This window comes from Diadema setosum, chromosome 14 (genome assembly GCF_964275005.1).
Source record: "Diadema setosum chromosome 14, eeDiaSeto1, whole genome shotgun sequence".
Taxonomy (NCBI): Eukaryota; Metazoa; Echinodermata; class Echinoidea; order Diadematoida; family Diadematidae; genus Diadema; species Diadema setosum.
Window position 1 is genome coordinate 1274239 of NC_092698.1, and position 27799 is coordinate 1302037.

Consider the following 27799-nt stretch of genomic DNA (forward strand, 5'->3'; position numbering starts at 1 on the left):
CAAACTTCCTAAAATAAAATGAAAGGAGGGAATCTTTCTAATTTTACCCTTTGAGAAAATAACAATTTTAGTTTTAGAAACATTAATAGACAGATCTTTATCAATACAGTAAGAGTGTGTGAAGAGTCTACTAGTACACTGTGATCTTTAAATTGGCAATGAAGTTCTGACCCCTGATATCCACACAATTGGTTTTCTAATTTTAGTTCATCTAGCATGTGTGCACATGCAGAGCTCTACAGCTACACTGTACACTGTAGCTAGCTAGCTATCAATGGGACGTACCCGGCAGCAACGCAGAGAGTTCCATCTTCAAGCTTCTGCATGCTACACAGTACCGCGCCGGAGTGATAAAATCTTGACTTGAGTAGAGCACTATACCTCTCTCTGTTAGGGTAAGTTAGATTGATTCGGTGATTCTAAGACTTTAGTTTGGTTAAGGCTGGGTTGCAGTCAACCTAGGCCATCTGATCCTACAAAAGGCAAAAGGAGTCAAAATCTATGACATTTTACAGGAGGAAAACTTCGGAAAGCAATTGTCTAGTGACCGGAAAATATGTTTCTGTTTTCCTTCGTGGAAAAAGTGTGGTCTGCTCTGCTCGTAGGCGACTGGGCTAGCTAGCTGTGTAACGTTAGAGTTCTAACAGTTAGATTCTAGAGTATTACCAAGGAGATACTAGGCGACCTCTAACCGCAGCAGCGACCCCATACGGACAAATACGTACCGTAAAGGGCTGTTACTGTGTTACAGCGCCCCGCGACGGGGTTAGGCGACCTCTTGGTATTACTACATCATCGTAAGGTTAAGGGTTAACCGGATCCGTCCGTGCGCGCGCGTGCTACTGTTGCTTGGGTACCATGGGTGCAGTACTGGGTGCAACTGAACAGTGCAAGTCCAGGGGGCATTTCATGAAGGAACTTGTGGGATAAAATATCTGACAAGTCAATTATATTCGACAAGTTTTGAGAAATTCTTTAGTCTGATTGGCAGATTTCTCTGAACTTGTCGGATATAATTTGACTTGTCGGACATTTTATCCGACAAGTTCCTACATGAAATGCCCCCCAGACTATGGCCTTGCTGCTGGTTATTCAACAATAAATTTATGTAGATTCCATTCGGTAGATGAATCAGAATTAATAAAGTCCTAGTGTTCTATTGCTGTTAAGGGAAAGACTTCCTTTTGAGACAGCCACCCCAATCACCCCTCTACTAAATAAGTGCAGATCTATACAACTCTACCTAACCTAACCTTGCTTGCGATACGCACGGATGCACGCACTCACTTTTGGGTGGCTGTCTCAAAAGGAACTCTTGCCCTGTTAAGTATTACTTCTGCATGGCAGTAAACACCCTTACCATGGTTCGACCTAACTGCAGCAGCAACCCCAACACATACTGTTACTGTAATACTGGTTACAGCGCCCCATGCCGGGGTTAGGTTTGACCTAGACCTCCTGTGCCAAAGTTTGACCACAAGCAAAAGCATGGTACTATGGTAGGTTTTACACGTAGAAAGCTAGCTGGCGGTTGAATTTTGGATGCTGCTGTTATGGTCAAATTATGGGTGGTTTGCTTTAGTTCTCTGATAGTAACATTTTAGTATGGCACTATAAATTAACAACATTAGTTTACTTACAGTAAATGCATTCGGATCAAAAAAAAAAAAAAAAAAAAAAAGCAACAAAAAACCTTGCACAAAAGCCAATGTTTGACCTCCCATGCCCAAATTCATCTGTGTGCAAAAGCACAGGTTCCTATCCTACATGTAGCTGGTGGTGGAATTTTGGAAGGTCTAATTATTGGCAGCTTGTGATTTACTGATTTCTTTGCATTTATATTAGTCTCCTCTTTCCCTTGTTCTTCTGTGTTTCTAGAGAGAAAGTACAGCCCTGACGATGGCTGCATCTGTGCTGAGATTTACTCTCCGACTTCAGTGCACAAGGAGGTTCTACCCTGTCACAGTTGCACCAGGCTATCAAGGCATTCACCACACCCAGAATAGAACTTTGTCATTAGGAAAAGCTGTGCTGTATAGCGATGCTGTAGCAAGCTCTTCAGAACCTGCAGTGAGAGAGAATGAGGAGAGAGAAGCATCGCCGAGGTCAGTTTTCTTCAAAGAACTGAAAACACTGGAAACGATGGAAGAAGTCCTTGCAAAGGCAAGCCAGCATGAGCTGTCCGGAAATGAAGCTTCAGTGACTATCAATGCCTTGCGGTATGTTAGTAAAAATAATCTTGAAGAGAATCTTGTGCAAGACATCCGCTTTAAGGACTTGTCAGCGGTGATAAGTAGAACAGTGAAGAGCTTGAGCAACGAGAGTCTAACTAGCACATTGTCCAGTGCTCTTCATCTCCAGGCCCAGGATGATTTGATTCTGACTCTTGAGGCTGAGTGCAGACGAAGATTACGGCTGCTTCCCATTCGCTATCTGGCTGCAATCATTAACAATGACATCTTGCTTTCTAAGAGAGCAGAAACTAAGGCTCTCGTCACTGAGGCTGCCCGTGTCCTGGAGCTAAGATGGCGTGAAATCGAAAGCCCGCAACTTGTCCGGCGGTTGCTTCCTGCTGCTGCCAGGATATCCCGGCCACTCCTAGAGCGTGTGGAGGACAAGACACTTGAGATGCTTGACCAGTACAGCTTCCAGGAGATTGCGGGACTCGCCAAGTCCCTGGCCAGCACCAAGACGAGATCCCTGCCCATCTTGAGAGCTGTTTCCTACCAGCTGATGGAGCAGAGATCATACTGGGAGGTCACCCAGATCCTAGGTATTATGAGGGCCTTGACTACTCTAGGCTTCCACAATCCTGCCCTCTATCAAGAGTTTGCTGCCCACATTCAAGAGCAACTCCCCGACATCCCCCTTAGCGTCATCTGCGATGTTGCCAAGACGTATGCTGTAGCACGCATTGAAGCCACAAGTTTATTTGAGTCCATTCATAGCATAGTAGCTTCCTCTCTCGACAAACTCTCCATATTGGACGTCAACAGGATTTTGTTTGCCTACGGTCAATTGTGCTTCAAGCCGTCTGATGCAAAGGGGTTCTTTGATCAGATTGGAAATTTTCTGTCAACTCAGCTGGATGGCCTTTCCCTCCTAGATAAGATTGACTTGGTTCACTCACTCGCTGTCCTTGGTCATGTTCCTTCAAGTCTCCTGGAAAACACTCTTCAGATTGGGGATGCATCACAAGAACATGATGGTGAGATAGTTGGTCTGATGTGTAATATGATATTTGTTGAGCACACTTTTGTCTTTCATTTCATGTAGTAAATCATATTAGTTTCCCTACATTGTAGATCAAATCATGATCTTTTGCAAATTGAAAATGAGTTGTTTTAAACCTTATTCTTCTCTCTCACTATTTCTCCCTCTTTTCCTCTTTTTCTTAACCCGTTGAGGACGAGTCCCGAGTATACTCGGGCAGGTGTCTATGGGAAATTGCGTGTTGTAGTAAAATCAGTCTGTCCTTAACGGGTTAATGGCCCAATAGCATGGGGATTCATAGGTGGCCTGTTTAAAGGACAAGTTCACCTTCTTAGACATGTGGGTTTGGTAAATGCAGCAATATTAGTAGAACACATCGGTGAGAGTTTGAGGAAAATCGGACAATCCGTTAAATGAATTTTTGAAGTTTCTGCTCAGTCACGACTGGATAAGAAGACTACTATGGCTTGTGATGTCACATGAGTACAACGATATAAAGAAAGAATAAAGAAAATTCAACATATTACCATTTTTCTCGCATAACGAAAGAACACTCAACTTTTCTCTTTCAGAAGACGGGGAATAATATTACCCTTCAGTAACAAGTCGAAGAAATGTGCACTTTATTAAGAAAGTAAAGTTTTGTGAACTTCTCTTTTTATTTTCCTTATATCGTTGTACGCAAGTGACATCATACATTGTAGTAGTCTTCTCATCCAGCAGTGACTGCGCAGATATTTCAAAAATTCATAACTTTTGAACGGATTGTCTGATTTTCCTCAAACTTTCACTCATGTGTTCTACTAATATTGCTGCATTCTCTCAATCCTTATGTATACGAAGGTGGACTTGTCCTTTAAATCAAATTTCAGTGGGTACATTCAAAAACCTCAAATAGCGCCCATCAACAGATCTGTGCATGCTTATCAGTAATGGTAGACTCCAGTCAAGATTCTTTTGTTGCTTAAACCTTGTGTTTACACAGAAATCAGTTATAAAACTGTACACAATTCATTACCGAGATTCTCAGATACATCCATGATGGGTCAGTCTTTCCATACCATGGTATCCCCATGCTACATGTACCAGGCCTTAAATTTTGTGTTCTGATCTGTACATAAATGCATCTTAGCTTTCATTTTACATGCCAGCACTGTGGAATTACTTTTGTATTAGTTTTTAGCTGTAGAAAGTGTTTGATAATTCAAAAATAATAGTGATGCAGTAATGTCTGACTGTGATACATGCATACAGTTCTCAATGTGGTTGATGTGTTTTACCAAAGGTTTGCCATCAACACACAAGCTGAAGTTAATCCAGATCAACACCCATGCCAAGCTGGAGGCGCAGTCCTACCAGGGGCCGACCTTGCCCTCTGACCTTCACTCTTTCCCATCCGACCACAAAATCTTCACCACAACCCTCCATCGGTCAGTGCTGAGCATCCTAACATCGGATCTTAGGGAGAAGTTTGCCGTAGAAGAGAAAGTTAAGACCAGTCTTGGCTATATTCTTGGTGAGTCGGAGGGGGACTGCACTTGCAGGAATTATGTAGAAATACTTCATAGCCCTTACATCCTGAATTGCATGCTTCAAGACGGGCATATCACAAATTGTAATACTTCTATATGTGTATTCTTTGCTTGCTAGATGAAGCAGCATAACCTGTTGAAGACTAGTTGAATATTCTCAGGCAGGTCTTTATGCAAAATATGTGTTAGTGGAAAAATGAGCAAAGAAAATGGGATTTCATTGGGATTTGACGCAAAGAACTCCAGATTGCTAGCCTGGTGCTCTACCCACTGAGTTATAGAAAGCCCTAGTACAGTGTTCATCCCAGAAACCCTTAAAGGAAACCAAAGCCCAAGAGAAATGTGGATTGAGTGAAAGCAGCATCATTAGTAGAACACATCAGTGAAAGTGTGAGGAAAATCAGACAATTGATGCAAAAGTTGTGAATTTTTAAAGTTTTGGTGTTCGAACCGCTAGATGAGGAGACTACTAGAGGTTATGACGTCATGTGTGGACAGATATAAAGAAAATATAAAGGGAATCCAACAAAAATTAACTTTTCTAGCAAAATGAAAGAGCACTTGACTAACCACTTTCAGAAAGCAGGGGGAATAATTGCTACCCTTGACATATGTTAGTATCAAGTTGATGGAATGTGTAATTTTCATGAAAAATGATTTAAAAAAAATTATTTATTTATTTTTTTAATGAGTTCAGCAAAATCAAAGTTATTGAAAAATCAAAGATACAAATTTCCAACAAGACGGGTTCCTACAGCTTAACCCAATACTATGCCATGAGCACTCGGGTAGTATACTTTCTGTATAAAATATTTTTAAGTATAGTTTTGGCCATAGCTGTACTATCTAATATATCTGAATCAGTACAACTGAAGCTAATGACCAAGTTTGCTGTCTTTTCTGTGCAGATGCTGAGATATCAAGTCTTGAAGGAGGCAGTGAACAAAAGTAAGTAATTATAATCCACTCTATCAATATGCTGACATTTTCATGGGAATTTCATTTTCATGGATTTTGAGAATAGGCCCCCAATAGCAAAAACATAACAACGTGCAAAAATATTGACAAAGCAGATAAGCACCAAAATTTCCTCACATGCACTGTCCCAGGCCAGCTCACTAGCAGTGCAGTACCCAGTGATTACAATTAGTAGAGCCCTGATGCCATGCTACTGGGCCCCCTGGGCAAATACTTGAAATACTAGTACAGTGAGGTACCTGCACCTCGTCAGGGGCCCTAATATCGTCACCCTGTGTAGAATTGCTAAAATCACACTGAACATAAATTTACGCCCGGGATTATGTTCAGTACACTTGAAACTTTGTAGGGTTACCACAACCAAGCAAACTGAGGTGAAAACCGAGCAGTTATACTTTTTTTTTTTCTGAGAGATTTGTAATGGGGGAGAGTTACTAACATGGGAGAATTACCACAGAAATGATGAAACAAAAGTGATCAGGACAGAAAAGACAAGAACAAAAACACACAAACATGAATAAATGTTTTTCTTTGTGGAATATGAACTATTTTTTTTTTTTTTTTTTTTGCACAATGGTGATACTGTCACTCTTACAACATTTGTACCTGTAAGAGCAAGTTGTTTTTTTTTTTGTTTTTTTTTGTGTGGTTTAATTTGTGTGCATGGTTAACTATTAGGTACTACTTTAGATGAATAACAAGGAGTTGGTCTCATATTTTATTTTTCAGTTTTGTGTGTGTGGAGGGCAGACTAATTTTACTGTATTTGCACCCAGAAAGAAGTAGAATCTTTGACATGTGTGAGTTTGACTCGCACCGAACTTTCATATTATCTTCTTTCTGAGGGATAGAGTCACCTGTAAATAGATGGAAGGCATGATTACACAACATTGCTCAGCTGGTCTAATATCGTTGCTGGGGTGACAAAACCTCATATCTACAAAATGTCAAATGTTCATGAGAGCAAAAACACGTGGCAGTCAAAGCACTGTATCAAATGGGATAGCCTTTACCTTTGACATGCCATGGTGGTTTCATTTCTGGGGTGAGGCAGCAAGGATTTGGACAGGACGTGACCATTAATCCAAAAAAGTCATTTTCACCAAAATTTGAGATAAAAGGTCTTGTCACCCCAGTGACGATATGTTTATGAGTGTGAAAACTCATGATTGTAAGGCAGACCCTCAACTGACTGAGCCTCCTAAGCACACTTGGGTCACACGTAGGAAGTCATCGTCAATCCCAGTTCCTTTTAAATACCCCAGTTCTAACTATCCTCCACCACCATCACCACTTCCTCTTCCTTCCTCTTCCACTTCCTCTCTCCCTCTCTCTTTCTATTAACTCCCCCCCCCCCCTCTCTCTCTCTCACACACATGACTTCCTTACATCCTAATATCTGTTATTTGGTTTCATGTGACTAACTTTCCATTTGATGTTCCGTCATTAAAGGGTTGATATACACAATGTAGTTGTGGTTGAGATGGGAATTCAGTTTTTAACTTTTTGCAAGAATAGAAAGCACTCACATGACATATTGAAGAGCATATGATTCAAAGAGGAATTAGGGGCCTAATTCTTTATTTGATGAAAATTGATTTTAAAATGCTACTATATCCAAAAGAGAAAGAGCTTCCAATAATGGTGGGTCCCGCCTTTTACTAGGACCACTTTATTTTACTTTGTTTTTGGATATGAACCATTACAAAACTGATATTCATCAAACTTTTAATTCCTCCTAGAATTGTATGCTCTTCAATATGTCATATAAGAAGTTTCTAATTATCTCACCAAAATTCAAACCTGAATCCCCATCCCAGCTAGAACTATAGCATCCCTGGGCACAGGGGAATCACTGTGTTAATGTGTATTGTAATAAATGCTTAAATTCTAAATGTTTCTTTTTTTGCAGTATTTTGCACTGTTTTTGCCAAAAATGCACATGTCTATTGCAAGAGAGGTAAAATTGCACTTTTCTTCCAAAATGTGCCTTTTCAGCCCTCAGATTACTACAATGTAGTTTTCAAGGGTGGTATTCATTAAGTATGGCCAGCAAAAAAATGAGCAAATGAAAATGATCAAATTTTCACCGCAGCATTCAAAATTTTGTGCAGTAGACTTTCATTACCACAAACGCTGATATAGCAAAGCTCAATATAAGAAAATACTTTCACTTGGTGTAAACTTTCGTATGAAGGTTAATGTTTTCCAAAGTCAGAGGTTTGATGTTAAAAGGTGATTTTACTGGTCCCCCAGGAATTGTCATTCTGTAAATGTGGACAATATTTTTTTTTTTTTTGGTGCATTTCATGCTCTGCCAAACTTGTCTGAAAAAAGAACATGCAGATATCAAAAGTTTATTAAATTCTTCCTGTCACGAAAGTACAAGCAAGTGAAGCTCACTAAAATTGGCCCTGCATAAAATGACAAATTTTGCACAAGTTTCAACTTTTATGATAACAAGAGTTACCTGCCAACAGCTATCTCTTGTATGGAATTTCTGCATCTGATTTAGCTGAAAGTACAAGCTGTATTTCTCAATACAATGAATGTACCCATCATGATCTCACAAGTGACCATAGATTGTGGCTTCTTGACAATAATCAGAAAGCACCAATTGAATATTGAGGAAGTATATTCCACATAGGAACACAACTCATCACAGATTAGTCATTAAACAATGTACTGCAAATTTATCACAACGATAGTCAATGACATTGTACTGTAATAAAGGAATTTTTTTGTTTTTGTTTCCTCTCGACAGGGTAAGATGAATTTTGGGTGTTTTCCCTGTGAACAATCGCGACAATTGAGCGAGCACTTCATATTGTGACTAAATACAGTGCATTGCATGCCAAGTAAAACATTTGCATGCTCTGAATTTCATGCTAGTCTCATGTTGCATGAAATTGGCAAAATTTCTATCCTGCAAAAATTTCTACTTTTACAGTATAATGCGTATTTTCTCTCCGTCTTTCACTAGAATGGCTGTTGTCACATTTGGCCCACCCTGCTATATTTACTCAACGAGACAACTGATTGGCAGGATTGAGATGATGCTCCGTCACCTGAAACAGTCAGGCTACAAAGTCCTTGAGGTAATAGTGGCCTGTGGGTGTAATTCTTGGTGATAGCCGGTAGCCAAACCTAGAGTGTTTGATTCGAACATTCCTTGTTAACCCACTGAGGACAGACTGATTTTGCAATAACACGCATTTCCCATAGACACCTTTCCGAGAATTCTCAGGACTCGTCCTCAACGGGTTAAGAGTCTGAATATTGAACCATAAAGTATTTTGCAGTGTGGAAATTTGGATGGATTTGGTGCTACCCTGAACTAGTGCAAGAGTGACAATATGTGACCCTGCATCACAAAACAAACAGAAAATCGCCGGACATGAAATTTTAGTCAAGAGCATATTCTGAAAGAGCAGACTTTTAAGCTTTAAAATGATATATAACTTGAATCAAATGGACTCTCCTAACCTATGTAAATATTGGAAAGAAAGCACACACTCGGGAAAAGTGTGAACTGAGAAAAGAGGCTCTGAAGTGCAGTGTCTATTCAAGCGCTTAACCTTTACCAAACCGTGCTGGCCGTGTGATGAATGGGACAAAAGACAGGATGTAAACCACCGGAGTAACAACAATGAAGGGATTATTAGATTAAACTGAAATTGAGCGTGCCTTATTAACACATTCTGTCCATAATTAATGCTAACTTTCAAAGCAGTAGCATCATCCTTTCAAAAGTTATTAGAGTTGGAAGTGAAGAGTGTGTACAAGGTTTTTAAGATATGAAAAGGGGACTCTAAAGACACACCTAATCACACTACTCTACCAAAAAATGTTCGAGATAAACTGCTAAAAAACACACTTTCCAGCCCATTTTATGATCCCAAATTTTAGCATAATGTAGAAAGAAACTTGCTCCTTCAGAAAATATGAAAAAGTCAAGATCGGCCAAGTTGGCCCATTTCACCTATTTTCAGTCCTCAATCAAAATCAGTGCGTGCGACTTTTTGTTTGTTTTGTGATGCACATTCACATATACAAGTAAAGGGAAAGATGTTCAGTGTGTTCAAAGATACTTTTGGCTGCAAAAATTATGACCAACCAAAGCTTGTGAAAACTGGCCAATTACCAAAGAAAAAACAAATAAATTACTTAAGTTAACAGAAGCGTACCAAGAAATTCTTCAAGGTCCTTTTGGAAATTTGCACAAGACAGCATCATTATTGCATCACTGCCAACTATTAGTATAATTAAGTAATTATTGATGACATCAGCATGTGGCTTACTGTTTTAGCCTCATAAATTTCAGCATATTAATTTTTTTTTTTTTTTAAATATGCTGTGTGCTTCTTTGCAAAACAGCCCACTATCCATAATTTTCATAAGAATGATTAGTAACTTGTACACAGACTTGTTGGCAGGTATGCCGTTATCCTATGACACCCTTTCACATACATATCCTCATATCAAATGGAAATGTTGGAGACTGCTCATAATCAGAGCGATGACTATGTTCCCTTCTTTGATATGTTTGCATATATCTTCATAAATAGTATGTATTTTCGTTTTTTCTTGTTCCTTCAGATATCCTATCATGACTGGTATCCACTCCGCTCATCAGCGCAACAAATCAAGTACCTGGAGGAGAAACTTGCTGAAATGCTCAAATAGCAGTAAAAGGATGTGAGAAGTATCAACAATTCTTCCCACAAAGGAACTGTTTTATCTAGAGCATGCTATGACTTTTGCCCTCAGGAGTTGCGAAAGACTGTGATAGGAATGGAGAACATGTGTCCACCTCTACCCTGTCTCATATAAACCATGCTAGATTAATTTAGTATAAATTGGCTACTCATGATTATGCAGATTCCATATGCTGTACCAGCCTGTTAATGCCTTTTTATAAGGATTTCATTTCCATTAAATTGTTCTGATATTTAGAAAAAAAGAGTTAACCCGCTGAGAATGTACCGATTTTGCTACAAAACGCATTTCCCATAGACACCTACCCGAGTATACTCGGGACTGGCACCAGTGCAGCAACCCCACACAGTGTCGTAACATCAAAGAGTGTGCCAACTGCAATTAAGATTAGTAGCTTATCAAGCGAACCTACAGTATTGCCAGGGTTATACTATATGGTTGGTCCAATCACAGAAATTAAAGTGGTGTGGCAAAAAGCACAGGATAGGCCTGTTTTAATGTATCTTTGACACATTACAAGCAATGACCCTGCTGGTCATTCTTCATTCTGCAAGATTGCAATGTGGTGGAAAGTTTCATTTAATTTTGAGCATGATGGGTAAGAGGTTTTGATGTCGTGCGAGACTGCATCCAGGATTCTCTTGGTAATGCAGGTAGCAGGCACTTGCAATTCATTTTAACTTCAGTGCTGGATTCTGATTTATCAAGTAACACAGATTAAAGGAAACCCAAATCCAAAGAGTAATGTTGATTGAGTGAAAGCAGCAACATTATTAGAACACATCAGTGAAAGTTTGAAGAAAATTGGACAATCGATGCAAAAGTTATGAATAATAAAGTTTTGGTTTTGTAATGTCTATGACATCATGCGTGGACAACAATATAAAGAAAATTCAACATACATGTACTTTCACTTTTCTAGCTTAATGAAAGAGCACTTCACTAACCTCTTTCAGAAAGCAGGGGTAATGTCATTACCCTAAACATATATCAGTAGCAAGTTCATGGAATGTGTAATTTTTATGAAAATTAATTTTTCGTGGAATCCTAAATTTCTTTATATTGTTGTCCACACATGGCATCTTAAACTCTAGTACTCTCCTTATCCAGTCATTACAACACCAAAACTTTAAAAATGCGTAACTTTTGCATCGATTGTCTGATTTTCCTCAAACTTTCACTGATGTGTTCTACTAACGTTGCTGCTTTCACTCAATCCACATTGCTTGTTTGGTTTTGGTTTCCTTTAGTTGCTCTCAGTTTGCAGTTTAATGCAAAGTTTATTGTCTACTCACAACATATTAACCCAGAGCTGGATTATGATAAGTCAAGTGAGACAGATTTTGATGTCAGGCTGTAGAGTTTGATGCAAATTGTATCAAAATTATGCTCCTTACAGAGTTTGCCATAATTATGTGCATGTCGATGAATATGGAACCCAAGCTTCATTTGTATCTAAGAATTCAAATATCTCTATAAAATACAGGAACATTTGAAATTACATAGGTGTAATACATACTTGTATTATCAGTTCCATGTATTCATCAAAAATGGTGAAATTACTTTATTTGTGGAATGTAGTGCAGTTACTAAAAAATGGAATGTAGAAAGACAGTGAACGAATTGACTCACACATCTGTTGAGACTAGAAAATATTATGTACATTTGCTGTCATTTTACCCCATGAAAAATGTTGATGTGTGTGGTCAGATGTGTTGGTGGATTGTACATCTATTGGTTGCCGTCGTACATGTACAAGAGTAAAAAGAAATAACAGCTTTAAGCAGTTACATTATCCCATGCAAATCATTAGATAGTATTGAGTTGCAAGGGCTGTTATTGAATGAAAAGTGATTAAAAATACTTATTTTAACGTTTTGATGATTAACTCATTGTATTCTTCTTACACTTGTACCTAGTTTTATATTCCTTGAGAGTTTTCTGTGTGAGACAGTTTCCAAGAAGATATCTATCAAATCAAACAAGTGATAACGAGATTTTGAGCAGAATCAGACAAGTAAATTAAATTACAGATTGTAGTTCAGTTTGAATATCAGGAAGTCAGTGGATATGGCAATCTGTTGGCCCATGCTCCTTAGTGCATTGCCTTATGAAATCATGTGCCAACTTTCATTAACTTGATGTTTCTACAATGTGTATTACATGGCCAGCTTTGTCTAGATTTTGCAAAGCTGTTATGCTGTTCAACTTAATTCACATAGTGCAAAGGTGTCAATTTTTTCCCCTGTGGATAGTCTCAATTCACTAACCCCCCCCCCCCCCCAGTTTAACTTGTAATTCCCACCAAATTATAGTGTATGATATATGAGATATATGAAAGGGGGATGGTACAGTATTGGTGGAGATGAGAATTGGGCTTTTAACTTTTTACAAGATACCAAGAAAACACTTACAATGTGTATACTATAGTACAGAGCATACCATTTTAAAAGGAATTCAAAGTTTATTTGATGAAAATCGGGTTTGGAATGACTGAAACATCCAAAAACAAAGTAAAACAAAGCGATCGTAATAAAGTGTGTGTCCCACACTTTCTTAGAATCACTCTTTTTTGGATATCTCAGCCATTTCAAAACCAATTTTCGTCAAATAAACGTTGAATTCCTCATAGAATTACATGCTCTTTCATATTTCATAGGAGGTTTGTCATTATCTCACCAAAAAATGTTAGAAACCTGAAATTAGGTCTCAACCAAAACTATACGATCCCTTTACTTTGTAACAGTGCAGTTTTGTTGTTGTCCCACTAAGTGTCACAGGGAAAGCTTTCCATCTGGGCAGAACATTTTTGACCCACTGTCAGTACCCATAGACAGGAGATGTAGACTCTGTGTGTGTGTGTGTGTGTGTGTGTGTGTGTGTGTGTGTGCGCACCAGTTGATGTGTATGTAGAAAGTAAAACAAGAACAACAGAAATATGTCTGCTTGTAACATTGTACTTTTTATTGTACTGAGAGGATAGCAAATGGAATAAATCAAGTACATGTGAGGACTTGAGGATTGCAAATGAAAAAGTTAATTCCTGATGGCCAGAATGCTTGGACTAAAGATGCTCAATATAGAATATACTAATGGATGCGTGATAGTAGGGAGGTGAGACGAAAAATACCACCTCCCTGGTGATAGGATCCAAGTGCTACTGCTGCTGCTGTTGTTGCTACAATGTATAATCATCATCATCATCATAATCATAATTGTAATAACAATAGTAATAGTAATGATAATAATAATGATAAATGTAGACCTATCTCATTTTGTAACAATTTTCTCCAGATTCGTATTCCCCAATTCAATTTGATTCAATTCAATAACTGTTTCCTGTCAATCGTATATTGCAGTCGGTGACTGAATTGCACGAAGTATTGAAATATTATGATACATAATTATAGGCTTAAATTACGGGTAAAAGAATAACAGAATAAAATTACAAAAAGCATTTCCATTTTAAACATACAATATTCAATCAGAATATGGAGGAGAAAAAAGACATATCTGAGATACTAACTGGAAGTTAGAGAGGCAGAGGGTGGGAGGGAAAGACAAGGAAAGAGAAAGCAGGAGTCAGAAAAAAAGAATCTGTACTGCAGGTGCTTCAATGCAACGATTCAGTGGGATCCTTGAAATGACGATTATTTGAAATCTCTTCATCCTGAAGTTCTTCCGAAAACTAGAAGTTTAGAATCATTTTTCCCTGACATGGTCACGATATTACCAGAGAGCTCGTAAAAGCCTTGTTTGCCATGGTTCCAGACGGAACGTTGGGAAGTAAGGGTACAATGTCGGCTTACTAGCGTTAGTACAATGTACTAGTATTTCCAAGGAGGTACTAGGCGAGCCTCGCCTATATAGTACCTCCTTGATACTTCCAAGAAGAATAACTAAAAAGCTCAATGATTACAGTACACAAGAAAATGTGTATTACGAGGGTGATCCACCTCCCCGGTATTATAGCCACAGTACTAGTATGTACATGTGGTGCGTGATACGTGACAATAACCGTAGAGGGCGCTCCAACGCCGAGTGGCCGAGGCGTTCAGGTGGCGTGTCACCACTGAGTACGTAACACTGTGGAGTCATCGGAGAATATGGGAATCCCCTTTCTCGACGATGTAATGGCGGCAGCAAGTTCCCTGTTTATAGCATTTCCGCGCCGTGCAAAAATTGTGTTACAAACAGGTCCATGCATGTACTATGCGTGAATACGTGTACAGTGTTTACTCGAAGGTTGCCTGCACGAAGGGTTACAGAAGTTAATTAAAGGAACAAGTTATTCTCTCGTAACATGCTGGGCTTTACGTGGTGAGTTTCTGCTTCCATTTTGACGTATAACATATTGAAAGCCGCTGATATCTTTGGAGTGAATCTTTGATTGTTGTCATGACAAATTTTGTTTTGACTTTCTGTCCCTGCTGTGCCTGTGGCTGTGCATGCAAGTGGTGGCCTGTCTGTTTCAAGTCTCAAGTTTCAAGTTTATTCAAAGTTTCCATAATACAAAAATTACATAACAGCAATAAATGTAACAAGGAATAGACCTCTACATTGTTGAATATAGGCCTATGCGATTAAAACAATTTGCAGAATATTTGAATATAAATTGACAATGCATGTAGATGCATTATAGATGTAAGTGGAGGGGTCTTAGAAAAGCAAGCTTGTATAATATGACCCTTGAAAGGCAAGTTAAGACATGTAATATAACAACTCACAAATATATATACAAACATATTAAAGCCATAGAATAATTCTAGTGGAATCCCCCAAGAAGCGCAGCAACCACACCCCAGAGACCAAAAAAATGACACCAAATTTATTGCCCCCCCCCCCCCCCGAGTCAATGTAAAATTTATTTTATCGGCTAGTGATATATGACCACAAGAGGGAGCAGCAATTTTTTTTTTTTTTTTTTTATAATAACTTTGTGGTATGGTCTCAGAACCCTCACTTCTCCAGGAGGACCCTTTCAAAAGGAGAGTTTCTAATTTTTACCATAAACCGGAATTATACAGTGGCTTTAACATACAAGGATGGATTCTAAGTGCATGCACACACACACACACACACACACACACACTACCTATGGAATTTTAAAGCAAAACATAATTGGCATTTAGACTATGTTACTGAAATGGAAAGCGATGAGATAAAGTCATGTATCTAGAATTTAAAAGGAGCAGCATCAATGAGACTGAGAATATCGATGAAGCAAATACTTCCAGGTCAACACTTTAAATCTGGAAAAAGTGGTACTATCTCTAACATCTGAGGGTAACATGTTCCATTTTTTTATGCAAAACACATAAAAAGAATTTAGGGCAATACTGGTAGCTACATGAGGTAGATGCAGAAGGTTTTTCTGACGTGTAAATTTATCCCATCTATAGGCTTACTACTAATTTACTACATAACTTTATGAGTAGTGTAGTGTAGTGAAGTGCCTCACATTGGTATTATGTAATAGATACCTATAATGTAGGTTTGATAGTTTTGCTGACGTGACTGTAACTAGTAAACAAAGAATGTTAAAGGAACTTCGTAATCGTAGTGCAATGCATGCTGTCAGTTGGTTGATTCTTGATACCCTCGACATTACCTATAATGTGGCGAAATAAATAATGTGTAAGGTTACAATCGCCAATTCCAGTAGACATTCCAAAAACAGCGCCGAGTCACTGTCACTGACATTGTCATTTGACAAGTTTTGTTATGATATGTAGGCCTACTAGGCCCTAGTCAGAAGTCTGGACATGTATTTTTCAGCAGATTAATGCTCTAATATTTCTTTAAAAAACCCCAAAGCAAGCTGTCAATAATTCGACCATAAAACAAAATGCTGTCCACATTTTGAGGGGAAGTTGCATTCATGCATTTCAATGCCTTTTGTTAGTCATATCACTAGACTTTTTCTACAGAGGAGGTAGAGAGTAGAAATTTTATTTGGAAGGTTTCCTGTGGGCGTATCCAAGTAATCTGAAGAAAAAGTGAAAAATTATCAAATAGACTTACTACTAAGACTCAACATATTTTTGTCAATTGAATGCAAGATGTTGAGGGTGTCATGAATTTTAAAAATGTCACAAGTCAGCAAAGGGTAGGCCCTACTTTGCTCTGCATGCATGGGTAGGTCCTTTAATATCTATTGTATGCTGGGCGTGGACACTACTACCCCTTTAAACTTTTTTTTTTTTTTTTGTGTCACATCTGACTCACTGTAGCACAGAAAGTAAATCTTCGTTAGACCCACCACTATTTTTAATTTAGTTCCACGATGGGTGTGTTCCTCCTACATTATCTGAACAATGCAGCAGGCCTTATAGTACCATGGCATGCCTCCCGATGATGAATAATGATTGAGACAAAAACAAATGAGTGAAACAAACCTTGCCTTCTTCTGACATAGGCCTACATAATTGTACATGTGTGGCCTAACATTGCACATATAGTCCCAACAGCGAACAAAGTTTGCCCTAAAACCTAACAATACATTACATTGTATTGTAAAACTAGCTCGTGAATTTATATTTTGTAAGTGAGCACACTCAAATAGCTACACTCTGTGACATCTACTTTTTTTTCTTCTTTTTCATCTCTGATGGTTTCTGACATTGCATGCCCATTCCCAGGGAGATGGGAATTCCCACCTCCCTGCATGATACAGGCCCTATCTACTAGAGATTGTGTTAGCCTTGTTTGGGCAAAGGGTAGGACCCTATATAAGAATCATATTATAAATTACATTGATGGAAGTCACTGTCTAGAAGGTGAAAGGTTGGATTGGGAACCAGTTTAGGGAACAGTTAATGCATGTACAGTACTTGCGAAGGTCAAGTTTAGGGACAGGTGAACAGGGAGGATACCATGGGTTGGGGTTATGGTACAATTTAGTAAGAGTTACAGTAGACCATCCTTGTTACACATATGAGAAAGCCGACCTGAGGCGGGCCTCAGGCTGGACTCTGGTCACTTTCTCGTATATGTGTAAACGGCCACACAAAAGTGGGGCCGGCCTCAGGCAATGAACTACGGGAACCTAGGGCAAGCAAAAATATTCACATGCTTTTATTTTCGTGCTTGTTTCTGGTTGCGCAAAATGCGCGAAAATTTCACCACTGCGAAAATTTCCACTTTTACAATACATTATGTGAAATTTTGAAAATCTCCTGGAATTCCCCTTTAAAATGCAAAGGTCTAGTACACACTTTCCACAGCACTGTGGCACAACCCATCCAGTAGGTACTAAAAACAAACTTTCTGTGGTTTGGTAACTTATGTTGTATCACTATCAGTTTGTTTGTTCGTTTGTTTGTTGTATGTAATGTTTGTGTTTAATGAGGAATAATAATGATAAAAAAAAGGAACTTTCGAGCCCGTTGTTCATTTGATTGTTTTTGTTGAATTTTCAAACGCCTACTTATTTGAATAAATTAGCAGTGATACTTTGGAAGATTAAAATTCCTAGATTTGTCTGTCATACATGTATGTTGCAAGTTTGTGTGTAAAGCTTTTTTCTGACTTTGTGTAGGAATTAGCAAGTTCTAATACTGTACACGCTGAATGTATATCCATATTTTTCATTGGGAAAATATTTTTTAAGAATCATGCAATAACTGCTCTTGATTTTGCACAGCTAGTACAAGTAATTAGTAAAATAATAATGAATTTGTAGTAAGTCTAACACACTGCATGGACTATGATGTAGCATTATCTGGGTCAAACAATACGATACTTCAAATACAAATGTACAACACACCACTTGTTTATAATTATAGTATACAGGGATTTCAGCTCGTACAGAAATCTCTTTCTATTTCATGTGAGAGGATCTAGTGATCTTCAGAGACCGTGCTAATCTTTTAGTAATGATAATTCTTCAGTATCAATTCTCATACCGTATGCTGCTTGATGGATCGATTTAAAAAAATGTCTTGGGTCTGATCCCAGCAGTGATTACAGCTGTAATCGGTAATGTATCCTTGAGGAATACACTATTGATTGACAGTGCTCTGCTCTGGCCAGTGTACAGCAGCTGGAATTGGATTTATATATTATAATGTATGTGCTAGAAATTCATCCTTGCTTCAACGCTTCCCAGGGTATGGAATAATTGAAAAAAAAAATGGTGTGCTGCAATTAAAACAATTTCAGAGATATCTAGAGCTCGACGTACAGTAGCATACATTGTTAACAACATGTTGGAAAATATGCACTACAGATATAACCCCCCCCCCCCAAGATTTCATCGTTTGTTTATTTAAGTAGTCATTTCCATCAATGTTAACATTACACTTTATGTAACACAGATATATACTGCCTCCCCCAAGAGAAGCCTCGAGGAGGAATTTTACAGCTCAAAATGACAGAGTTGTTCCCTAAATTGAAATAGCTTTGACAAGTTGCTTGTTAGATGATTGTGTTGTACCTGTGCTTTAAATATTAATCTGTCATGACCATGTAACTTTTCCTTTTTCATCCTGCACTGAATACAGCTCACTTGATTAAAGGTGGAAAATGCTAAAGTTTCATGCAATATGTTATGAGAGAGGTCGTTATGAAAAGTTCGGAATGAAACTAAATCTTTTTAGACCTGCTGTTCTTGCTGGTTATGAGTAATGAACTGAAATACAATGTCATAAGTAAAAAAAAACAAAAAAAACAAGTCCATTAAGGGAATAAATTTGAACTACATGTACATGTCCAGGGTGCTACATTATTTTTTTTTTTGTACCACTTGCCCAGTGGGGCAAGGTGATTTTCAAATGGTTCAAGAACACTTGCCCAAACATGAATTTTACTTGCCCAAAAGGGAAGTCCAAAAATATGAGAAACTGGTATAGAAAACCACTCAGAAGTCAAGAGCTTTATACAGTGCACTCCCGTTATAACGAACATGGTTATAACGAAATTCCCGTTACAACGAAATAAAATTTAGGGCCGCAACATTATCAACTCTATATTTTATTGTTTATTCATTCGGTTATAACGAAATTTCGTTATAACGAAAGAAAACTGCCGGTCCCGAGGACTTCGTTATAACGGGAGTCCACTGTAAAACACATTCATTTTAATGAAGAGCACACATATACAGTTTGCATGCATAAACACAAAGGAGTGCTCAACAAACTTGGCTTGATCGTTATGTAGCATTTGGGAAATGGAATTTTGTGTGTTGCACGGCTGAACAATTCTCTTGGCTTCTGTATGGTTACCTTTTATGGTGGGCTTTTTTTTTTTGTGGGGGGGGGGGGAGTGAAAAAAGTGGCTTCAAAACCTTTTTGCTTGCCCTATTCGGGCAAGCATTTTCTCCCATTGGTTCATTGCCCAACTTTGATTTTTACTTGCCTTTGGCAATCAGGCAAGTGCTTATGTAGCACCTTGCATGTGCACAGTGATTGTCATGTCCTCTGTGAGGAGCCAGAGTGATAGAGTATAGATACAATTATTTTTTTTTTTCTTGATGCCTTCTTTTCTCTCTTTCTGTTTAATCGCCTTGGTGCCATTCAAAACTCGTCTCTTAAAAATTTAGACCAAATTGAGAGAGAGGGAGCAAAAACAGAACAAAGCAGATCAGACACTGAATATCAGGGAATATTGCATTTTGTTTTATCCTTCACTTCTAGGCATATTGTTTGATTAATGATCTCAGCAAACGTGATAACATTTTGACCATTGGCATTGACCCATTCATTTTTTTTTTTATGTTTTCTTATTTTTAGGTGATACATGTAATTGCATGAGATAAATTAAACAGAGCAAACCAAATCTCTTAATTCAGAGAGAAAAAAAAGAGGAAAATTCTTAAAATATGTAACAATAAAGAATATGTGACAAACTCTTTGAAATCTTACAGGCAGGTAGCCTAGAGCTGGGCAAGATTTCAGATTCTGTTGGCATACAGATATTGTACATCTTTACTGTGTTTACAAATTATGGTAAAAATGCTTCAATGGCCTTTAAAAAAAAAAAATCATTGTAAACGTATGTGTATTCTTTGTCTTCATTTGTGACAACACAGAATTAACAATTAGGGGAATCATTAAATTCTCCTACCGAAATTCTTTAGGCATTGAATATTATATTGAATATTATGCATACATGATAGATATGTTAATTATGCTATATTATTGTATTTATGCATGTTCTTTTTGTTTTTCCATGCCAGATTTAATCAGCAGATGGAGAATGCTGACTAAGCCATCTCTCAGGATTTTGTCTTTAAAGGGCTTTCAAGCCCAGCATGTTGTCATAATGATCATACGTTGCTAAGGAACACTTCTGGAACACAGACCTTCTGTGTAGACGGTCCCACAAACCGTGTGGACACAATTTGAAAGATGGAAGGAGGCCAGGAGGCTCTTCATTCTATGATCACTCAGTTCAAGGCCCAAATCAAAGGCCTTAAAACGCAGAATAAGCATCTAAGTGACACCAATAAGCATCTAAGTGACACCGTAAAGCAGTTACAACTAGAGCAGTCTCGAGGAAATCCAAGTGGGAAGGCAACTGGTTTGGAAAATGGATCTGGTGAGAGTTATGGGACTGAGCTTGAAGCAAAAAGCCCTGGTGCTTCAAGTCAGTCTGAAGTGTCCTTGGGTTGTCAAAGTGAGCCTGGGAGCAATGGTGGTGATGTGTGTGCTGTTGATGTGTCAGCAGGTATACATGTAAGTGGAGCTGACATCCAGTTTGGTGAGGAGGCGGGACAATTGTTTAGAGAGGTGGTGCATATTCATCAGCAACTGCTAAAGGAGAAAGATTCATTGGAGAGGAGAAGAAGGGGTCAAGAGGTCTACATTAAACAATCCAAGGCAACAGTTAAACATGCTTTGGAATTTCTGCACCTCTTAGAAGAATTGACTAATCATGTCCAGGGACACTCGGAGGGTACTGCTACTGAACTCCCCATAGGGATTAGAACGATTCTAGGAGAGGGAGACTCAGGGGTATTGGTATCTGTTGTAAGAAGGGTTTGGAGGGTACTGCTATGGAGTCTGTACAATGTAAGTGAAGACAAGAAAATCCTGCCCTCTGTTTCTGAGGATGACATTGACATGTGGTATAATGTACATAAGCAAGATTTACAAAGAAATGTCGAGAACCCAGATAAGGAGTTGATGGAGTTGCACACAAGGATGTGCTCTGATTTTGATATTATTAAATCTGAGAGTGATGGTTTGGCCAGATCTATTTTGATGCCACAGGAAGATTATCTAAATCAGCCTGAAGATGAGCCAGCTGAGAACTCTGAGTTGGCAGTCACGGAGCTACTTAGATTCAAGATCATGTTAGAAAGTATGGCCAAGGCAGTGGGAACCTACCATGCCAGTGGAGAGGCGCGCAGGAGAAAGGAAAGTCTTGAGAGGCAGGAGAGCGAGCTATATCTTCCTCAGAAAGAGTCTCTGGAAACCTACGACCTTGGTAACATGCTGATGACTACAAACTCTGTGATTGAAAGTCTTTCAAATAAGGTCACTGTGTTGGAATCAGAGAGGCGGCTCTGCAAAAATTGCAGAAGACATTTAGAAGATGGTCCTTCAATGGCAGGACCAGGAGGTGAGGCATACCAGCTTCTGATCTCTTAAAAGACCCAGTAGCGTGGGGAGTCATGGGTGGCCCAGTTCATTTTCTGCCCACAGGGGTACATTTGAAAAACAGGAATAGCACAGGCCAGTGAGTACAAGCATTGAAGCATCCACTAATCTGAAACAGTTGACTCTTATCAACAGGGAAGCCATTTTTGCGGCAAAAGCCTGACTTCAGGCCCTGGAAGTGTCAAGTTCAGGCCCTTTTGTGTACAGAGTTGCTTCATGTAAAGGTACATACGTATTTTGGGCCCTCTGTTTCATTCTAATTGGCATCCCTGGATCATGATTCTTCAGCTGTGTGTGTAGGCCTGCTTGAATAGAGAATTGTGATAAATGTGCATTATTTGTCATAGGGTATGATTCTTGAATACATGTGTATCCAAACTGAGCCAGTCTTCCTACTCCATGAATCCTCATGCTACTGGGTCTGTGATGTCAAGACAATATAGCCATAGTCATTCAACATGATGCACCCATGTATAGCTTGTGTCCTGTCAAGCTATTGTTCAGACATTCAGTCAAAATTACCTTGAAACTAGCTATTAAATAACTGAAACAAATGTGCTCGGATGTGGCAGTCCCTCACTGTGATCATTATGGTACAATAATGATCAGCAGAAATACTGTAGAAATCCTTGACCACTGTCAAGTACATGTATTTGAAAGGCATCTACAATTGTATGATTTGTAGCAAAGATAGTACAACATGATTTTTAACAGCAACCACGTTTCTTTCAAATTCTTTCTGGAGCAACAGTCATATTTATATACAAGAGTGAATTTATATTGAGAAGAGAAAAGTTCCTTTGAATGAACACCCTGAATTCAACAAGAAATACTAGGTATTACAAAAAACATTTCCCACTTTTGATCCTTAATAATTCGAAACTATACATCAGATAACACTGTTATTGAAGAGAGCAATAGCTGAATAGTGTACAATTTAGTTGGAGGTGATTTGAATATGAGAGCATGAATCAGTTTTGTGAATTCCATGATTGATTTTAAAGTTAAGTTCCAGATTTTGGTCAAATCTGAACCCTCTGTACAAAATCAAACTTTACACAAGAACCAATGATGTGTATGTGAGTGTGTGCTTACAATGACCCTAAACAATAGACATGAATACCACGGATACCACCTTTTCAGAGCTCTGCTGACTGGGCTTTTGGACTCTTGCTCCAAGGCACATGCAATTCTTTATTAATAATTCATGATGGATTGCCCTGGGTACTGCTAGTCTGAATTCATGGTAAAGGGTAAAATGCATGCACATGAACAAAATAAGCACATGTTTTTCATGTGCTTGCATACACTACATTTCAGGATGAATAAAGACTAGCTGTGATACTGTACGAGCTGAAATTTTCGCGGTGGTTTTAGTTTCACAAATTTCGCGAATCGCCTTTGAACCGCGAAAACAACACACGAAAATAACAATGCATGAATAAGTAAGTTCAGTTTGACCCTCGCAACCGCGAAATTAACAACACGTGAAAATGTCCTCCAAGTAGCAATTCGTGAAAATATCTGTACGCGAAAATTTCAGCTCGTACAGTAGTGGAATTTCTCATAAAATAGAGCATTCCGATCCTGGCCATTGTTCAGGACCATTGACAAGGTGTTAATCACACACTCCCATACACACCAATTGGCCCCTGTGCTGAATTAACATTTTGTACAGAGGGTTTAAAATAGAGCAAAATCTGAAACCTTACTTCAAAATAAATCTTGAATTTAATGAAACTGATTTATGCTATCATTTTTAAAGCACTTCCAACAAAATTGTACATTATTCAGCTATTGCTCATATCAATGTCAGTGTTATCTGATACATAGTTATTGAACTATTAAGGATCAAAAGTGGGAAATGTTTTTTGTAACACCTAGTAGAAGACACAAAGAAATGAGCAGATGTGACAAGAAGTTCAGTTATTACATGTACATGCATTCTACTTTAAGCCAGTTTTGTTACATTTGTATTGGTACAGGAAATTCAGATTTTAGATGGAGATGTGGAGTTGTCATGTCTGAACTTCTATGCTTGCAAGTTATATGCTCTGGGAGCATTTCATGAAGTATTTTGTCAGCAAATATTTTTTTTTCTAACAAACTGTTATACTGTAAACTACTGAAATCCTTGCATCTGGTCGGCTGAGAGCAAATTTGTACAAATTTGACGAAACGCTTCATGAAATGCCCCCCCCCCCCCTGAATTGCAAATTACCATTGTAGGCTAGCTAACCTTGAACACCGTAACTTCACCAAATAAAAAAGAAATAAAATGGAGAAGGAGCTACACTAGTCATGTCATCATTTGGCTAAATTTTCCTCATTTTTGTTCATTTCTGCTTTGATTTTCTTGTCTTTTCGCAATCAATATGATCTCTTGGAAATTAATCTTATTCAAGTTAGTACCCTTTGATCTGTAGAGCATTGACATCTAACCTCTACAGTCACAGCATCAGGCAACAAAATTCAAAATATGCAATCTTTACATGTATTGTGTTTAATTATGCTACTTGATGGATGGAAGTTGAATTGTTTTGTTATGTTTTGTTTTCATTTGACAGAAATGAAGGCAAAATAGATGAAAGAGACCATACTGTTCAAAATACATGTCATTGTAGTTTGTGATTACCATGTATCTTGTCTTCCCAACAGATGCAAATTACCCGATGTTCAAGAAGAGTTCCTTGCTGGCTAGTAGATTTCTATCTGGTAGCCCAGTGTCACCACCTCAGGCACTATCAAGTGGATTAAGGAGTGGAGAGTCTACTTCAAATGTCAGTCCTGGAGCACCAGGGGGTAAGAGTGCATTTCAGCCAGTCCATCAGACAGTGGCCACTAGGAATGGGCAACAGCTCCCTCCCAGACTAATGCCTGGAATGTTCCGTGGAATCAGGGGAACATTGCCACCAAGACAGCTGACCGTCCTGCAGAATTCCAATCTTCCTGCCAGATCAAAGTCATACTCGGGTCCAGAGGGCGCTCTTTTACGTAAGAAAGAGTTAGTAAACCAGGAGGCCAATGTCAAGTCAAGCAGCTGGGAAAGTGTGTTTCCTCCAGCAACAGGGCTAGCGAAGCCAAATGGAGTTGTTCCACGCAAAGTTTCTCAAGAGGACCGGCACGTAGAAGCTAACCTTTCCCCTTCAGATTCCGATGAAGATTATGAAGTGCGTGGACCCCCCGATACACCCCCAGAGGTCAGAGCGATGGATTTTCAGAGAAGACGGAGCAACGTGAATGAAGTGCCTGAGAGAGTTAGACTTAGAGTAGGAGGCGTGAGGAGACCTAGCAACTTTGATGACTCTGAGGAGACATGGTTGATTCATGCTCACCATCCCTACAGCAATGCAGTATCTCGCGAGGATGTGCAGCATGATCCTTATGTTCCCCACTATGTGCACAGTCAGGTTCAGCAGTGTACAGGAGACAATGTCAATTCTCAACAGGATATGCTCCTTCCCTCCTCGGTAGAATGGAGCACAATTCAGCTCAAGGATGGGGGCATACCTTCACCAACGCTGGAGAACATGAGAGGCAGTTCTGCCATGCGCCATGCAGAACAGAGCATAAGGGACCGTCGATGTGTCTTTTGCTACTGTCAATTCAAGAGCACATCGTCAAGGGCGGACATCATTGCACATATCCAGAAGCACATGCACAGAGACTCGCCAGATGGCAGCGACACGGAAGATTGTCACCGTGGTGATGTGCAGGCATCAGCAGCAACAGGTAGTGGAGGGAGTGCTGCAGCTTCATCAAAAGAGGGCATGCTGCTGAAGCAGTGTCCTGTCTGTGATATCAAATTTCCAGTGTATGTCCCCCTGCAGGCTAGACAATCCCACATTAACCTGCACTTTGAAGGGCATGGGGGTGGAGTTGAAAGCTTTGAAATCATAGGTGAAATGTATGGCTCAGCTAAGGAGTAATGCTAAGGTACTACAGATGTATGTGTGATGCATTGAATCTGTTTTGGAAAGTACAAGTAGTGACTGTAAAGAGAGTGGTCCTATTCCACCTAGTTTCTGTTGACCTCTTGTGTCCCTTTTTTATTATTTCATTTGATTTTGACAATGTCCTAAACATTTATGAATGTGTTTCATTTAATAAACAATTCACACATTTCAGGTTAAGCTAGGGATAAAAGTAATCAAGTAGGCCCTGTAATTTTCATTCATTCATTCATTCATTCATTCATTCATTCATTCATTCATTCATTCATGTACTTGGCAAAATATAAAACAATATACAACTTACAGTTCATTGCAAAGAAACAAATACACGTTGTACATGCCAGGACTCCTAAATTCAATTAGTTCCCAAATACTGTATATTCATGTGCAGGTACATGTGCAGGTATTTTCTATAAACTTTTCATAAGTCAACATACCTCGGAGTAGAGAAAAGCTGTCAACTGAAGCGAATGTCAAATCATACATATGTTGACATTTGCATTAATTTAACAAAGAAGGCATTTACATGCTATCAACTTCGGTTGTTGGTGAACATGTTTACAGCAATAGAATGATAACAGGTTTTCTGCTAATGCTAATGTGACCTTGACTTTATGACAGAGGTGTTACAAGTTAAGTGAATGGCAAGAATAGCCACAAGTTTGAAGGTAAATAAATATATCAACCAGACTACAAGTAAATGGAACTACATGTACATTGCATGTTAGTGCCCTTGTCTTAACATCCAGGTCTGCATGAGCATTCAATCAAAATTAATACAATATGAAGTTTACAGTAAGCACCATCCTAGTCCACAATTGCTCTTCATAAACCATCATTTCTACTCTTCTATGTGTTTGTAAACCTGCCTAAAGGGAGGGATTTTGGTCATTCTTTTCCCATGCTCCCATTTTACTTCAGATTTCAGAACTCTCAGTAACAGCTAACCATGTAGCACACGTGCCAAGGAGCATGGTGGAACCAGTTTCTACTGTAATTGTGGAACAGAAGATATTGTATGTCAGAACTACGATGTATTCCGATAACAAGTTAACCACCTATAATGCACAGAATTAAATTTTATGTGATGAAAATGTGATTTATGGCATTTCAAATACTGGTACACAGGTGTATTACCACTGGTCCATGGCAACATAATCAGGTAGAAATTGGTAAATTAATCTGCAAATGCGTGTACTATACTGCATCTTTCATCGTATACATTGTATGTCTAGGAAATGGGATTATCGGAAGAAAAGAAAAGAATAAAGATAGTATTAGTTAATCCTAAATTAAGGCATAATTATAGAAAAGATAGTGTGGATTTATATATATCTTCTTTTTTCAAAGTTAGTGTTCAGTACAGATTGTACGTTTGTATTACATGTAGCATCTTGTGTGAGCATTCATTACCCAAGGTTTAGGCTTTCTCATACACATGTATTAAGGAATCTTGTGTCAAAAGCAAAGGGTCAATTAACATTTTCAGGTGGATAAAGAACAAACTCTGCTAGGCCTGATTTTTTTTTTTTTTTTTTGGGGGGGGGGGGGGGGATGGGGATGTGATGAGAAGACTCTCAATGTTCACGTGTCCACATGTTATGTTTTAGAATGGGGGAAGTGTAAACTACATGTATTGCTAAACTGTATCCAGACCCGCTTATAACATGGTGATGATTTTGTAGGCCCCAATTCTTAACATTAATTGTTTGTGCATCCTGCTACATGTATAGAAAGAAAAGTGACATAAAGTAACTGTCACAGGTTTTAAGTATGTCCTCATTATAAAGAGGTTCCCTGT

The 27799-nt window shown here is 38.7% G+C and overlaps 2 protein-coding genes across 3 annotated transcripts; both read left to right on the top strand.

The window, feature by feature from the left end:
* The first annotated feature begins 272 nt into the window (after positions 1-272).
* Positions 273-11225, top strand: LOC140237463 (FAST kinase domain-containing protein 4-like). 2 transcript variants are annotated; one of them, XM_072317391.1, is made up of 6 exons: positions 273-395; positions 1879-3208; positions 4499-4729; positions 5654-5693; positions 8707-8821; positions 10323-11225. In XM_072317391.1, the coding sequence occupies exons 2-6, from the start codon at positions 1900-1902 to the stop codon at positions 10407-10409; spliced, it is 1782 nt and encodes a 593-aa protein (XP_072173492.1). In that variant the 5' UTR covers positions 273-395; positions 1879-1899; the 3' UTR covers positions 10410-11225. The 2 variants fall into 2 exon arrangements, 1 of the variants encoding a protein (XP_072173492.1); XR_011901843.1 differs by lacking the exon at positions 5654-5693.
* Positions 11226-14577: 3352 nt separating this feature from the next.
* Positions 14578-27548, top strand: LOC140237642 (uncharacterized). The gene is made up of 3 exons (XM_072317570.1): positions 14578-14762; positions 20620-22007; positions 24704-27548. Exons 2-3 carry the CDS (start codon positions 20792-20794, stop codon positions 25972-25974), a joined length of 2487 nt encoding a protein of 828 aa, XP_072173671.1. The 5' UTR covers positions 14578-14762; positions 20620-20791; the 3' UTR covers positions 25975-27548.
* The last annotated feature ends 251 nt before the right edge of the window (positions 27549-27799 follow it).